Source organism: Chanos chanos, chromosome 1 (genome assembly GCF_902362185.1).
Source record: "Chanos chanos chromosome 1, fChaCha1.1, whole genome shotgun sequence".
Lineage (NCBI taxonomy): Eukaryota > Metazoa > Chordata > Actinopteri > Gonorynchiformes > Chanidae > Chanos > Chanos chanos.
Window position 1 is genome coordinate 55,052,077 of NC_044495.1, and position 15,162 is coordinate 55,067,238.

Sequence of the window (15,162 nt, forward strand, 5' to 3'; positions counted from 1 at the left end):
TACATATAGATACCGATAGGCTACAATGCACACCAAACTGTTTAAGCAATAAAAATGAGACCTGTAGGTGGCACTAAAGTTCTGTATTACACAACTCAGAGACTGTAGACTAAAATAATGCTCTAGAAGTAATAACCACAACTTAAATTTATTTCCACCAGTTTTCAGTGGAGTTCTGAACATTCAGCAGTTTGTACACAATTAGAAATTAACCTGTACTCATGGCATTTGATACCCAATCTCTACTGTCGAAGTTATAGTGATTTGTTAACACAAAAAATAGAGTTTTCATGGTTATTCAGCAGGGAGACTGAGTTATATTTAATATGCCACTCTGTATCAGATTTTGAGAAAGTGGAGTTGTTCTTCAGATAGGCATGACTTCGAATCAAAACCTGCAAAATATAAATATAAACACAAAAATATATCAACACTGTTTCAGTCCGAGGTTAAAAGGATTAATTGGTGAATTTTTTTTATTGAAGATATTTTGTATTACATGAAATATGACTGAGGTTAATTGTATGTGTAAGACTTATCACCTGTCATATCCCATCCGAGCCTGCCCTGTTCACAAAAATAATACAAACATATTTAACAAACACTTCTGTCTCACAAAATATATTCATGACATGTCAGCTGATAAATATATACAAACTGTGCATGTCCAGCCTGCCATTGACTGATGATGTAACATGAATGCATGAACTATCAATTTGTGCTTTACTATCAAAAGACTAGGTTTCCATTTACTTAATTAGTCATTTCAGAGTCTACACACTTGGTGAATTTTTGTATTCAGTAAAGTTTTCTCCCACTGACCTTTGGTTCTTATCATATAGAAGATCAGCCCAGAAGCTGCTAGGATGATCCCCACGCCAAGTCCAGAAGCTCCAACAGCAATTTCAATGATCTCTGACTCAGGCATAGGCTCAGGGGGGTCTTTCAAAATAAGGAATCATGACAATTTTGATAAGACCTATTAGTATCGTGTCTGAACGAATGTAACAATCATTGCATGGCTGAAGTAAAGACGTTTGCATTAACTTAAAAGTCTGCATTTTTGCCTGTGGTCTCAACCGCATACCAACAGCATCAATGGGCCTATCAGAGATTACCCTTGTGAAACACCATGGTGAACAGGTTAGGATTTGGAATATAATGCACCTGGTGATGATTTCTTACCTAAACCAGAAATCATGGGCTTGTCGAAGCTGGCATGCTCCACCTTGCAGGAGATCTTCTCTCCTGATTTGGGAATGTACTCCAGCTGGGAATGGATCTGGTGGTACCAGTCTCCATTAGCCAGCTCTTCAGTAGTCACATCGGAGGTCACTGGTTCATTATCCTTTAACCAGGTCAGTTTGATTTGTTTAGGGTAGAAATCATATGCACTGCACATCAGCACAGTAGGAGTCTTGCCATTTCCCTCTTTGATTATCTTGACATGAACCTCTGGCTTTACTATGAAATACACCAGAAATATAATGATAGACATACTGTTTCACATTCACATTCTTTGTGTGTTGTAGCATCTGTTAACTGTTGTATGCGAAACAGTAAAAAGTGAAATAATCACCAATACAAGTACAGTGAGAAACATGTAGCAGATATCATTAGTTTCTTTGGCTCACCACAATGTAGAGTTTTGTGAAATATATTGAGATTTGGTAAAACACATTTTGAAGTCAGGGTTAAATGTGTGTTGCTCACCTGTTTTCTCAAGAATACTTGAGATCTCAGTTTTAGAATTGTTCCTGCAGTATTTGTCTACATCTTGTTTCAACTGCTTGAGGTAGTCAGTATTTCTGTTCAAGGCTTCTGCCTTACTCCGTCCATATTGATTTGATCCCACAAATTTGCCAACTGTACTGTTGTATCGCATATATTCAAATTTGTTAAAATTATAAGTACGAATGTAATCTATGTCTGTCAGATCCCAAGAGCCAAAATGGCACTCTATTGTACGGTAAGTGTAATATCCATCTGGAAATAAGAGAAATTAATGACAGCATTACAAACAAAACAATGACAACAGCATGGCTACTTAACATGAAACTGCAAGCATATGTAAATATACAAAAAAAATTCAGAGATTAGTTTCCCAATATATATTTTTAAAACTTGGAAAGTATACGTCACTGAGACATTTAATTTTAATTCCTTACCTGCTTCAGAAAAAACAGAGATTATTACTATCAGATTTAAGCATAGGATGTTTGCGCTGACCATTTTTCCTCACTGGCTAAAGGAAAAAAAAACTGAGATACCTGACTACAGCATGTTCCTGAGCTAGTGACGTGTGAACAATTGTCCAATTAAATCATTTATTGAGACAGCATCAGATGTTACCAGGCAGCATACCGCTTTCATTGAAGGCCTGAAAGAGACAGATGCTAAATAGGAATAGTATATAACAATCTAACTGAAAAGTATGTATTCCTTTTTTTTGTAAATTTTGCTCTCCTCCTCAGTACATAAATAGTAAATTGCATGTGAACTGATTAGTTGAGTGTCTCTCTCTCTCTCTCTCTCTCTCTCTCTCTCTCTCTCTCTCTCTCTCTGTGTGTGTGTGTGTACGTGTGTGTGTGTGGTTCTGGTAGAAGGGGGCGAAGGCGGTGGCGGCAGGCAGTACTTACTCTACTTTACTCAGTATTACTACTTACTATCCAACATAAATATCGAGGGCAAAAGTGCAAAAATCAGTTTTCTAAAATGCCACTCCTTTTTCCCAGAACTATAAAAACGAAAGATACACATCCAACTGATTTAACTTCAAACAAAATCAGACAGAATTGTTTTAGTCAAAATCTGATGGAAACATTTCCCTCAGAGGGCTAAGAGAAGCCATCAAATACGCAGACACTGTTGAATAACCATCACATACTGTCGAGATTATTTCACAGCATTACTCATCACAGGTGTTAATGAATCAGTGTGCCTAAGCTTTCCTGTATAATCTCAAAAATCATTACCCTTTGCAACATACTTTCAGTATCTTCTACACATAATGCAAATGACAAATTGCAATGTGCAATATTTGTAAAATTGTATTTTCTGAATTTTGAATGACAGATAAGTATCATAAATTTAGAGACAATGGATTCAAGTGCAGGCTCATTTTTCAAGGCAGAGCTCAGTGAGCAGGCAGTGAGCAGGCTACTAGGCACTAACACTAAATCAGAGATCAGGAAACAGGTAGTGGTCATATATGAGAATAGGAAGACTAACAGGGAACAAGAAGGCAAAACTGGAACAGCACTCACTGGAACTGGAACTGAAAGAAGCCAAGGTGTATTTGTACAAATGATGTATTGAAACAATGAAAAGGGAGCAGGTGGACACAAAGATTAAAATGTTGACCTGGTTCAGGTGGTAAATAAAGAGCAGGCAAACTTGGCTCTGATTGGCCAAAAGAGATGGAACTTGGAACAATCTCTGATAAGGGTCATGTGGCTGTTTCAGAGGATGTGTGTGTGTTAGGGATGCTAAGATTTACCGTTTTGCATCAGCCCACCAGCATAAAAGTTCATGATGTGATTGCCCTGATTAAAAAAGTGTGCACCAGATACAGTTTGGGGATGAACTCGGGATGCACCATTTCTAACATCTTCGCATTGTTAAAATCCAATTCATTTATACGTAATTATTATTAGAGACCTTTTGCCTTCATTTGTGACGAATAATTTTATATTTAGATTGATTCCTCCAAGCACGCTCTCTCATCTTAACTGCTGTCAGCGACCAATTCTCATCAAGTCTCTCAGCCAAGTCTTGCACCATAAGGCCTGTTTGCGAAAGGGCCAGCATAAAAAATGAGATGCCTACTGTGTTGCAGTACTAGAGAAACAAATATGTGAAATACAAATGGCACTTTTTTTTAAGTTCAGTTCTGATTTGCTGTCTGCTTAAAAAGAACCAAAGACATAAAATCAAACTATCTCTACCATACTGAATTGCATAGCATCATATTTCTTTGCATCGCATTATATCACATTGAATCACATTGTGTTGAATCAAATCATGTTGGATCGCATTGCATCGGAGTAGGCGTGAATCATATTGTATCGCAATAGTAGTTGCTTCATATGTACCTTTAATGTATTGGATTGTTGGCCATTCATTGACATGTGTGTTGCATCGACCTCAGTGATGGAGATGCACATCCCTAGTGTTTGTGTGTGTGTGTGTGTGTGTGTGTGTGTGTGTGTGAATGTGTGTATGTGGCCTCAGCTACATGAGTCTCATCAAAGATTGCTTTTCCTGCTCACCCTCTTCCTCCTTCTCTTCCTCACCCACCTCATTTCATCTCTAATCCTCCTCTAGCTCTCATCTGTTGTTAGCATTCATTGCCAAAGTATGTGAACTGCCTTGTGGGCCCTTTAATTCCTCCCAAAATGTGTTTCATGTTGGCTATTAGTGTTTTATCTCACTACCCTGACTCTGGTTTCTTGTAGAAAAGGAGAATACACAACACATTAAAGGATTTTTTTTCGTCATTGCATTCCATGTTGTAACAAAAATAATTACCAGTATATCATCAAACAAGGTCCACAGTCCCGAGAAGAGTAAAAAATAAATGGGTTCAATGATTGTTTGCCTTACATCTTCATTCTCCTCCCCTAATATATGCAGGATAGGTTTTTCCCAAATCAAGACTGATGCATGTCGAAAAAACTTTGCCTGCATGGTACAGTAATAATGTGAATCAGTGTCTACCTTGGTGTACAGCTAGCTCGACATCAGCTAAAACCAACCGCCACACATCATGCACAAGGAGTGGCACTTATATGTGTCATGTGAGGGACCAGAAAAATTCACAATGTAAAGAGGTTGGCTGAAGTGCAGATCATTTCGTGGCTGCAGGGGAGTTTATAGGCCTGAAGGTATATAAGAGTGAGGAGTCATGTGCAGTAGACATGTAAATGGATGTGGAAAATGACAGAACCAGTGTGAGGTTGTCATGTGTTTTTTTTTTTTTAAGTTTACTGGGAAACTCAGTAGCGTATTGGGGTTCACTGTTTTGCCATGCTAATTATCTGAACACCAGGAGATATCTAATTTATCTGTAGCCTCCTGTAACATGGCTGTATGGGTGATGTGACATCAGTTTCTGAGTGAGAGTGTGTGTTAAATGTTGTTTAAGCAGACACAGTATGTTTTTAGCGTGTAGGCAATGCATTTACATGTTGAGAAACATTTTTATTGTATTTGAACAGAACTCGCATGCATCACTGGGAAAACTTTCAGTGTAATTGAACTGACTGATGTGTGTTATATTTTGTGGTTGCAGATACCAGTTCAAGAGATTTGTTAGATCTTGGTGCAGAGTAAAACTTGGAGACATCTCTTGAAAAATGACTATTTATTGATGTTACTGTTCCAGCTGGTATGGTTAATTTCATACATCATTCAGAGTTCAACTCAGTCTGACAGAGTTTCAGTGTTAACAGAAATAATGCTACTGCAGTGTGAGTTATATACAGTGGCAAAGAAACAGCTTGAACAGTGTTTTAACCATGTCGTTTTCAGCTGCAAAAACATAGTAACCTCTAAAGTTAATTGACCTCTGACCTTGGGCTTTGACTTTGAGGAGTCATACCACATCATAAAAAGAAGACATCCTCCTTGGTGGTTTGGTGTATGGACAGTAACTGTATTTTCACATGCATTTATCAAGGTTTGTAACAATGTAATCTGTGCTTCAGAAATGTCATGATGCATCTTAATATCATAGACAATGGACCTCATCTACCAAACAAACGTGCCACAAAAAAAATGGGCGTATGGTCATTTCCATGCAAAGCTCGGCATTTATCAGTGTGGACATGAGCGGAGGCTACGATCAAATCTCACATCAAGTCTCAACTTGTGTACACATGATTTCGAGTCAGTGTGGGCTTGCGGTGCAGCATAGTAAATCTGGCTGAGTCGGAGAAATGTTAGACCATATATTCTAACTGGCATCTATGCATCTGCAGCCACACATTAATCACTTAAAAATATGTAGCCTATGGCAAAATATTTTATCTTGTAAAGGCCTACATCAACTATGTGTCATATATCCCTAATATAAATAGGTATTTTCAAATTGTTTACAATTAACAGGGTTAACAGTTTTTTGTGTGTGTGTAAGATTAATTTGTCTTTGATTTTGAGTTGTAAGGCTAGGCTACTAAAAGCAATTGGTAGGTTAACCAATTTGCAGTGTGACTGGTTCAATTGGACTTGTGGTGTTAGAGTTCATATTTCAAGTTTGGAAAAGTTTCTCTTCCTGGACGTATTACATATCTCCATGTTGTACACTCTAGGGACAAGGCCTCCAAACTAAGTATATTTAATGGCATGATATTTAAATGACGATCGCTTTCAGCCACCACATTTATCAAAGCCTGATCACTCTTACGTTGTTATTGGCGAGATATGAACATTTCGTGAATCACATGTGAACCCTGTTGTAAGATGATTTCTGCACTCGGATCTGCGCTGGTTTCTACGTTAGATTGATAAATGAGGTCCAATGTGTCAAGAAATGCATGTTAACATTTTAAAAAAGCCTGCAGCGATGATACTATCATGACCTTTTTCCTTTACAAAAAATATTTAAAAAATGAAACAGCACTAGGGTTGGTGCAGCTCAGATCAGGTCTGTTCACCACACAGCCTCCTAAAGTTTTGTAACCACATTATAGAAGATAATGGTTTACACAAGCACCGTACTCCATGGCTAAAATGATGATATTGCATTTCGTCTTTCAGCTTACTCATTGTCATTTCATTCTTGTCATTAACCAAGGATTCTTACCATATTATAAAATGTCATTTATAAGAATTACAGTTGATGATTAAAATGCTAAATATTTACTGACAGGAATCACCTTATTAATCATTTTAAAGCTGACCAAAAAGTTTGAATTTCCACAAAACCTCCCACATTTCTGCTAGCTAAAACCAAGGCATTTACAATTTTCAGAATAATTGTATTTATATAGCAAAAATAAATTAACACTCTTAATTTATTCTGCAAAAATATGAGGTATTGAATGTATTAGAGTACTCATACACAGCTGGGGAAATTTTAAGAAAGTTGTTTTTGTTTAGTTCTCCCAACAGCAGTGGGCCATGGTCGCTCAAACACTACTTCATGACACTTGCCAGAAGATGGGACTGGGCAGTAGAAAGGAAGTCGGGAAATACAAACCTGTAAAGAGAAAGTAACAAACATCAAACATTTGTTAAATAGCCTTTCGGGTTCACTGATCTATCAGTCCTTTTTCTGTAGTTATCCATTGAACTGAACCAAATCACATTTAATTGTATTGCAGTGATGTATACATTTAATTTTCCAAAAAGGGGGCATTGTTTGATTTTTTTTTCCTTTTGCTCACTTGTTTAAATGAAGTAAATCTGACTTTAATACATTCATAGACCTAATATTACAGTTTTGGCTGTCTGCTTTGAATGACAAATGTTAGAGGTGCACTCACAAAAAAGTAAAATGCGTTGCAAAAGCCCAATGTAGTTTTATCCGAGAACCCCACTTATACATGAGATGGGTTCAAAGCATTTTTGACACACATACAGGCCTGAGTTTCTAAGAGTGGAGAGCATGATTTGCTTTTTGAAAAGGTTTGACACATATCCTTACCATACTCCATAACTTACGAACATACCAGGTTTTTGGTGTTTACCTGGGTATTGCCAATACTGTTGTCTCATGAAAATGATCATATATTATCATGGCATGCTCAAAATGTTTTAAGCAATATGATTTACCTCCATCAAACTAGAACTCAGAAATATGCAGAAATATGCTTACTTTCCTGATGGTGGCATTAGAGCTCCAGTAGCCTATGTAGCCTACCTATTTTGGATGCACTCAGAGGATTCACTGATCAGCACATTCACAACATTTTCTCTCATTTGGACGATGCATTTTTAGACATGTATTTATTTGAAATTTGAACTGATGGTTATGCTTGAGACGGAACACATCAGAAGATGAATTACAAAAATATACTGTCATGAAAATCTACTTGACTCAATATAGCGCAGCCCCAAAATGTATTTTAAATTAACCTGACCAAAGCCAAATCTACATCAAATGCATTTGCAGCCTCTAACTTTCACAGCAGCGTCAACTGCAGTATTAACCAGCTGCACAAATAAGTCATGATTCCAGATTTATACCTTGATCTGAATGAGTTGTAAAACTTCTAAGAGCAAAGCCTCTCAAACAACCTTTAAACAAAGCCTCTTTCTTCTTCTTGAATGGTGGCTTTCAAACTCTAACTATAAAATGACCATTCAAGACTTGTGAACTATTTAATTGTTAACTGATGTTCCCTCTCTTAGGAAGACAGTACATTATAAGCACAATTGGGTGTCAAGAAGATGAATGTGCTACATAAAGAATATATGTGATATACGAAGAATAACATTTTAAATGTGATTGTCCTCCATTATACTAATAATTTGTGTAGACAGCAGACAGTGGATGGGTCATAGAATATAACCATGCTAACTAATGAAGCATGGTAGCATCCTAGACATGGCCATGTTTCCATATATCAAGGCATCTTCCACCACAATTCTAGGAGGTAGCTTCAATGAATGTGAAACAGACTGTATCTTCCTACAAGCAGTCTCTTAAAACATTATTTTCTTTGTGCTATAGTGGATTGTGGGGAAGCCAAGCCAGGTTCTTGAAACATAAATAAATCACATTATTTTTACCTGCACTGTCAGTTGCACTGGCTGCCTTTGATGAAGAACAATATTCCGATAGCAATTCCCAGTAGCCCAACTGCTGCCCCTACTGCACACAGCACGATTGGAAAAATACTACGGGGAGTTATCCATTTATCTGCACCTGATGAACATGCATATCCAGACAATAACTGTGAGTGTTCAATGCCGAATTTGATTCACATGTACATACATACATACTGGCAATTCACAATACCCTCTGAGGCGATTCACAAGATGGAGGGCAAACAAATGAGTAGGAATAAATGAAACAGTCAAAAATATGTAAACAAGCACTTTTTAAAAATGATTGTTTTAATCCTACTTGTTCATTGTTACATTGGTTCTTCACTACTCCCTCTCTGTAATATCTTTATCTGTGTCTTATCTACTTATCTGTAAATAATACTGTTCTTTTGCACTTCTGGTTACATGCTAACTGCATTTCATTGGTTTGGAATCTGTACTCTGCACAATGACAATAGTTGAATCTAATCTAATCTAATCTAATCTAATTAATAAATCATTTTATATTTTTCACAGTTCTACTATACTTGTTTGTAGCTGAGAGATGGGAGTATCGGGAGTATCTCACATTAATGAGATCATGGTTGCTTAAGCATTTGCTTTTAACACCGGTGTTGTGACTGTATCCATTTTATCACCTTGAACCATATAAATTCACTAGGATAGAATTTTCAGGCCTTGTACATAGAAGAGTCTGGTCAAATATAACATAAATGTTGTGAAATATGGTGTTGTTTTCATTTGTTTGATACATTTGCTGTTTTATATTTGTCGTTTTTAGTAGCAGAGTAGCAGTCGTTTCTGGGATAAAAAAAAAGTAGCAAGTATCTCTTGAATAGTGCAGGTTTTAGACATCATATACTAAATTATAAAGCACTCTTAGTAAGTATAGACACAGGCATAAACTCACTCCACTCTTTGATTAGTGGTTGCTTCAGTGTCGCATGGTCCACTGTGCAGGTGTAGTAGTCCCCAGGCTTTGGAGTGAAGTTCAGTGAGGAGAACAGGGTAAAGGTGCCATTATTGTTGGGTTGAAACTGACCAAGAGTCACGCCCTTTGACACATACACATCGTTCTTTGCCCACCTTAATCTGAGCAAAGGGGGAAAGAATCCAGTCACGTGACATATAAGTTGGTTATCCACACCCAATTTCACGTACTTCCTGGTGTAGATGGAGCTCACAGGTGGTTCTGAGAATACAACCATGGATTCATCAGGCACTTGAGGCAGTATGACCTCAACATCAGAGCATCATACATTTTTGATGTGAAATGAGCAATACACAATGTTAAGTGCTTACCTAAAACTTCTTTTGAATGGTTGTTACCCTTAATTTCTTCTCTTACTAGGTCTAGACAGTTGAACTGACGTTGAACAGCTGTATAAAAAGCATCATCTCCATAGGTGAAAGGATCTGCAAATTCAGGCAGTGTCATCACAAACTGTTTCAGAGCGAAGTCAGAATGTCCTGTTCCCTCCCCGTCAAGTGCAAAGGAGTCCTGTCCTGGTACTGTGTCAGAACACCCATATATGTTCATGTCCACATGTTTGACTGAAAGAGATGGATAAGGCTCAAATCACAGCACATATTACACGATGGACATTTCAAGATTGAAACATTACCAGTAAATTACTTCGATTTATTAATATGATCTATGGCTAGTTCTACTTTTCATCACACTGTAATGTTTAACATTGCTCAGTTAAGCGTGACCATATTTGCAAAGAGTCTGTGTTTATTATGCACTAAAACCTTTTACTTCGCAGTGGTATGTGTTCGTTTTTGTTATTTCTTATGAATTTTACAGTGCAAAAGCATTGAAGGGTAGCTTCTATTTCAAAATATAGTCACAAATAAAAAGTAGAGAAAGGCCCCAACCTTTGCATCCCTGTTCATTCAACTCTTACCTAGCCTATTTATTGTGTTTTTTTTTCTCAGTTTCTGCAATGAACTGCTCATGCAACAACACAATGCTCAGTGAAAACCTGTATTTAAGAATCAGGGTTAATTACAAATAAAATCAATGACTCACCTTGAGCTCTTGTGTAGGGCACAGCAGCCAGAATTGCAAGGATGTAGACACAGACCCTCATCTTTCACTGAACTGCAAAGAACCCATACAAAACAGACAGATTCTAACCACAATGAAATCTTATTGAATCTGTGCACTTTGTTCTGCTTTTTCTGCTTCACTGGAGCCTGTTAATCATAATCCAATGAGATTATCAGTTTCACTTTGGAAATGCTGTATCTGGGAAGATTAGGCTAATGAGTGGGTGACTGATTATTTACGTCAAGACCACCACCACAGCCTGTTCCAGGACAGATAGAGGCACCACTGACATATTTCCAGCCTGGCCAGATCATTTTTGATTTATTTCTATGGAATGTTAGGCATAAATGCAATACCATTACAAGAAGAATCAGCTATTTAGCATTGGAATCTGAAATTCTTAGCGAGCCTTTGATAGGACTCAGAAATCGATGTAGTCATTTCTCTGTGATGGTTTGTTATTACTCATTGTATCACAATTTGTTGTTTTGGAGAAATGTTAGATATGGACCATGTTGCAGAAATTACAGATCTAATTGTACATGAATTGCTTATGGAGGCATAGCTGTTTTTTATAATTACCACACTATCTAATGTGTAGTCAATGGTAGTCCAAGGTTATTTTATTCAGATTCATGGTTTCATTTATGTTGTCATATGTGCTATACAAACATTTCTCACCTGTGTTGATGTAGAGGAGGCACACACCTAACTAGCCACTGGAATTCCAAACAGAAGATATTAGTAGATACTCTTATAAGTTAAGACTGCATAATAATGCATTCATTTCAGTGTTGTCTGCTCTCGGAATGACAATAACACTAAATGGAATTTTCTCAAAACAGTCCTTGCCTAAAGTCTTGTTAATTTGCAGTAGCCTGCGATTGTTTCATTGATTATGGCCACAAATAGATTGCAGCCTTTGAATTCCTGTTGATTTAACATTTCTTCAGCCTTTTATTATGTTCTTAACACTTTTGTAATGAACTGTGCATGCAACAATGTGTACATTAACTGTAATCAACTGCACATGCAACAAAATGAAATTATGTAACAGTCAGGGTTCGTTTCAAATAAATATTACTGACTCACCTTGAGTTCCTGTTCAAACAACAGCAGCCAGAATTGCAAGGATGAAGGCATAGAGCTTCATCTTTCGCTGAACTACAAAGAAACTATACAGAACCGAGAGGTTCCAACCACAGTGAATGCTTCCTGAATCTGTTTTTTTTTTTTTTTTTTCTTCCTCATTGGAGTCTCTCAGTCATGTGATCCAATAAGAGGGTGAGTGTCACTCTGACAGTGTTGTATCTGGGTAACTTTCATTTTAAATAAACTTTAAATAGTGGCCAAGCGCTCAGTCGACCTAACTTTAGTGTACTTTAGATTCCCTTGAGTGTGTCTGACTTTACAGCCAGAACTGACGGTGCTCATTCATAATGAACACCTTAAATTAAAAGTCTGTTTATGCGTATTTGACAAACACAAGCTGAGAACATAGTTGTAAATGACTGTAATAGTTAGTAGCATTGGACAGTATATAAGTTCAGTTATCTTCAGAATGTCTTATTGCAGATGGTGGTAAAATTCAGCCAATATTTCCTCTTGATTACTCTCAAGAATATCACCTGTGAAAGTGTGATGCACATTAAGATGTACAATTTGTACAAAAGGATGAAGAGTTGTCTGCTAATTTTTATTCATTGTGAACTGCAGACAGCTTATCATTAACTCCCACACAGTCTACTGTTCACTCCCACACAATCCGCTGTTCACTCTACCTGAGAGAGAGAAAAGGGTCATTTGAGTTGGTGAGGAAAGTTCTGCTACCCCTTGTATTTAGTAGACTAAAATTAGTCTAAAATTAAATTGCATAGTTTTCATGATACATGGTTTTACTGGCTTTTACAGTAGGGTTGCCACTTTGAAAACCCCTCATAATCCCAGGAAACATGCAAAAATGTTTATCATGGCGTAATGAGAATAAATTTTGGATCTCTGAACTCTAAATAAATTAAGTAGGTAAGATGTCATTTTCACTGCATCTAGACAATTGTGTACAGGAAGAGCTAGCATTTTGGATACATTCAACCTGATCTGAACATTATTATTAGTACTGCATCTCTAATGTTACGGACAGCCATCTTATGGAAGTTGATTATTGCATCTGTTGATTATTCTGCATTGTAGATTAACAACAGTGGAACATAAAATGATACCTATTTTCTTTAAAAACAAGAAAAGAAAAGAAAAAAAGTCTCATATTCCTGGACAGTAGCGCTCCCGTGCACATTGATACAATGGTAGTCCTATGAACATCAGGATTGAAGGAAACACCTTTCATGATCTCCTCAGTCCTTTTCTAAATATCACTTACATTACAGAGCTGGATCCTCACCAGGGAACTGAACCCAAGATGTTTAGCAGAAAGCTTATAACTGCAAGACCACTGTAGACATCTGACTGTACATGGCAAGGTATATCCAAAAGCAGAGTAGGCCGGACACGTTGAAAAAAAAAAAACAAGGATGAATGAGGAAACGTGGAAATAAAAAAGGCTTGAAACTGAGACATGCATGGAAGGAATGCCAAATTCAGACTTAGCACAGAACACAAGAACAGCAGGGTTTAAATTAACAAAGCACATGATACACATTTTTTTTTTACTTTAATTTTACTTATTTATTTATTTAGTTAGTTAGTTAGTTAGTTAGTTAGTTAGTTAGGCTTTACTTCTTGAAGAATGAGTCCAGTATACCTTAAAACACAGTCAAGAAGCTGATTAAAAGCATTCAAAGGAGGATGGAAACTGTTCTGAAAGCGAAAGGTGGTGTTCATATATTGATATGAAACAGAAATGTGTAACGTTGTAATCATTCTCATGAATTAGATTTCTGTTATGAATGATGAACATAGAGAAAGAAAAGGAAAATAATCCTTTGAAGACCAGTGGATTGCGATGAATTCATTTGGATGGCATATTGCATCAGTATTAATGCCAGACAAGTATACTTGTTGAGGCTGAGTTTAGTTGTAGTTGAGTTACAGCAACCTTAAGTCTCAGGGCAGCTCAAAGGTCAGAAAAAAGGAAGCCCTATCCTAAGAGGATGTGAGATGTGGTCAGTGGGTTAAGTATTGTAATCCAGCCAATTCTCATGGTCTGTTCTCTATGCTTATATTTCCTTATCATTACAATATCGTAGTATCACTTGATCTCAGTGTTGTTTTTCTCAGCTTCAAGTATCCCATGATTACCACTGTTACATTTCTGAGCCAGATTTTAATTTCTGAAAGGACCTATGAAGGCACACTCAACTTACTTGTCAGGCAGTCACCTTTAAGGTTTACTGAAACTGAACAAAACTGATCACATTTCCTATATGCGTAAACATCTCTAAAGCAATGAATATCTGCAATAATCACCAAATATGATTTTAGGCAATTAATATAAGGACACTGTAAAGTCTCATACATTCTGTAATTCAGTAGTACATAACTGAATTAAACTGACCCATTCTCTGTACACTCAATGTGTACTCTGGTTTCAGTACCTTCAATTTTCACACTAGCCAACATTATGTGTAATAGCGTTACTGGTTCAACCTGTAGTGTGATGAGGATGAATTGAGAAAACAGGTGTGAACATTACTGCTTAGTCCTTAGTATCTTGGTCTGTTTCAGTGTATTTGTGGAGAAGTGAAAGTGAATACAGACCAAAAAACGTGACATATATAACCAGACTGGAGAATTCCAAGAATCAGAAATTTATTGAGGCATGGATGAACCAGTGAAAAAGCATTTCCTTCACAACGTCAGCAGTTGTTGGGTAAATAAAAAATGGGATCTGTCAGTGTTACTATATAAAGATAAACTGACCACCACAATCCACTTTAAATTGTATGAATTCACATTTTCACATTAAATTAAAAGTATTAATGCTTCATCGTTGCCACACACACACACACACACACACACACATACACACACACACACACAAACAAACAGACGAGAAAAAAAACAAAGACTGAATTACTGGTTCAAATGTTACCATAAGCAACTGATAAATGATTTCTATATGTCTTTATCATTACACTGAACATTGTGATTTAAAGGTGTTTTTCCAGCTTTGTGGAGTATGGTTGTCCTTACAAACACAGGTCTACAGGTGAGATAGGGGTTAAGTGCCAAGCTTGTAGCTATTGCAAAAGGGTAAAGCTGCAGAGTGAAAGTATGTCACAGGCCAAAATATTTAAACAGTAAAACAGGTTTCTGGAAAGTCCCCATGGTTACTCTATATTTAAATGTTCACACTGCAGCCAATGAAAATCTAT

General features: G+C 36.9%; 2 protein-coding genes across 2 annotated transcripts; both read right to left on the reverse strand.

The window, feature by feature from the left end:
• Positions 1-766: 766 nt before the first annotated feature.
• On the reverse strand, positions 767-2,232 carry LOC115805116 (H-2 class II histocompatibility antigen, E-S beta chain-like). The gene is made up of 4 exons (XM_030765600.1): positions 2,169-2,232; positions 1,714-1,986; positions 1,186-1,464; positions 767-942 (listed from the first exon to the last, which is right to left on the reverse strand). Exons 1-4 carry the CDS (start codon positions 2,230-2,232, stop codon positions 767-769), a joined length of 792 nt encoding a protein of 263 aa, XP_030621460.1.
• Positions 2,233-6,642: 4,410 nt separating this feature from the next.
• Positions 6,643-12,017, reverse strand: LOC115810237 (RLA class II histocompatibility antigen, DP alpha-1 chain). Its single transcript, XM_030772168.1, has 6 exons — positions 11,924-12,017; positions 10,811-10,882; positions 10,078-10,329; positions 9,686-9,967; positions 8,737-8,872; positions 6,643-7,201 (listed from the first exon to the last, which is right to left on the reverse strand). Exons 2-5 carry the CDS (start codon positions 10,869-10,871, stop codon positions 8,745-8,747), a joined length of 723 nt encoding a protein of 240 aa, XP_030628028.1. The 5' UTR covers positions 10,872-10,882; positions 11,924-12,017; the 3' UTR covers positions 6,643-7,201; positions 8,737-8,744.
• Between the last annotated feature and the right edge of the window lie 3,145 nt (positions 12,018-15,162).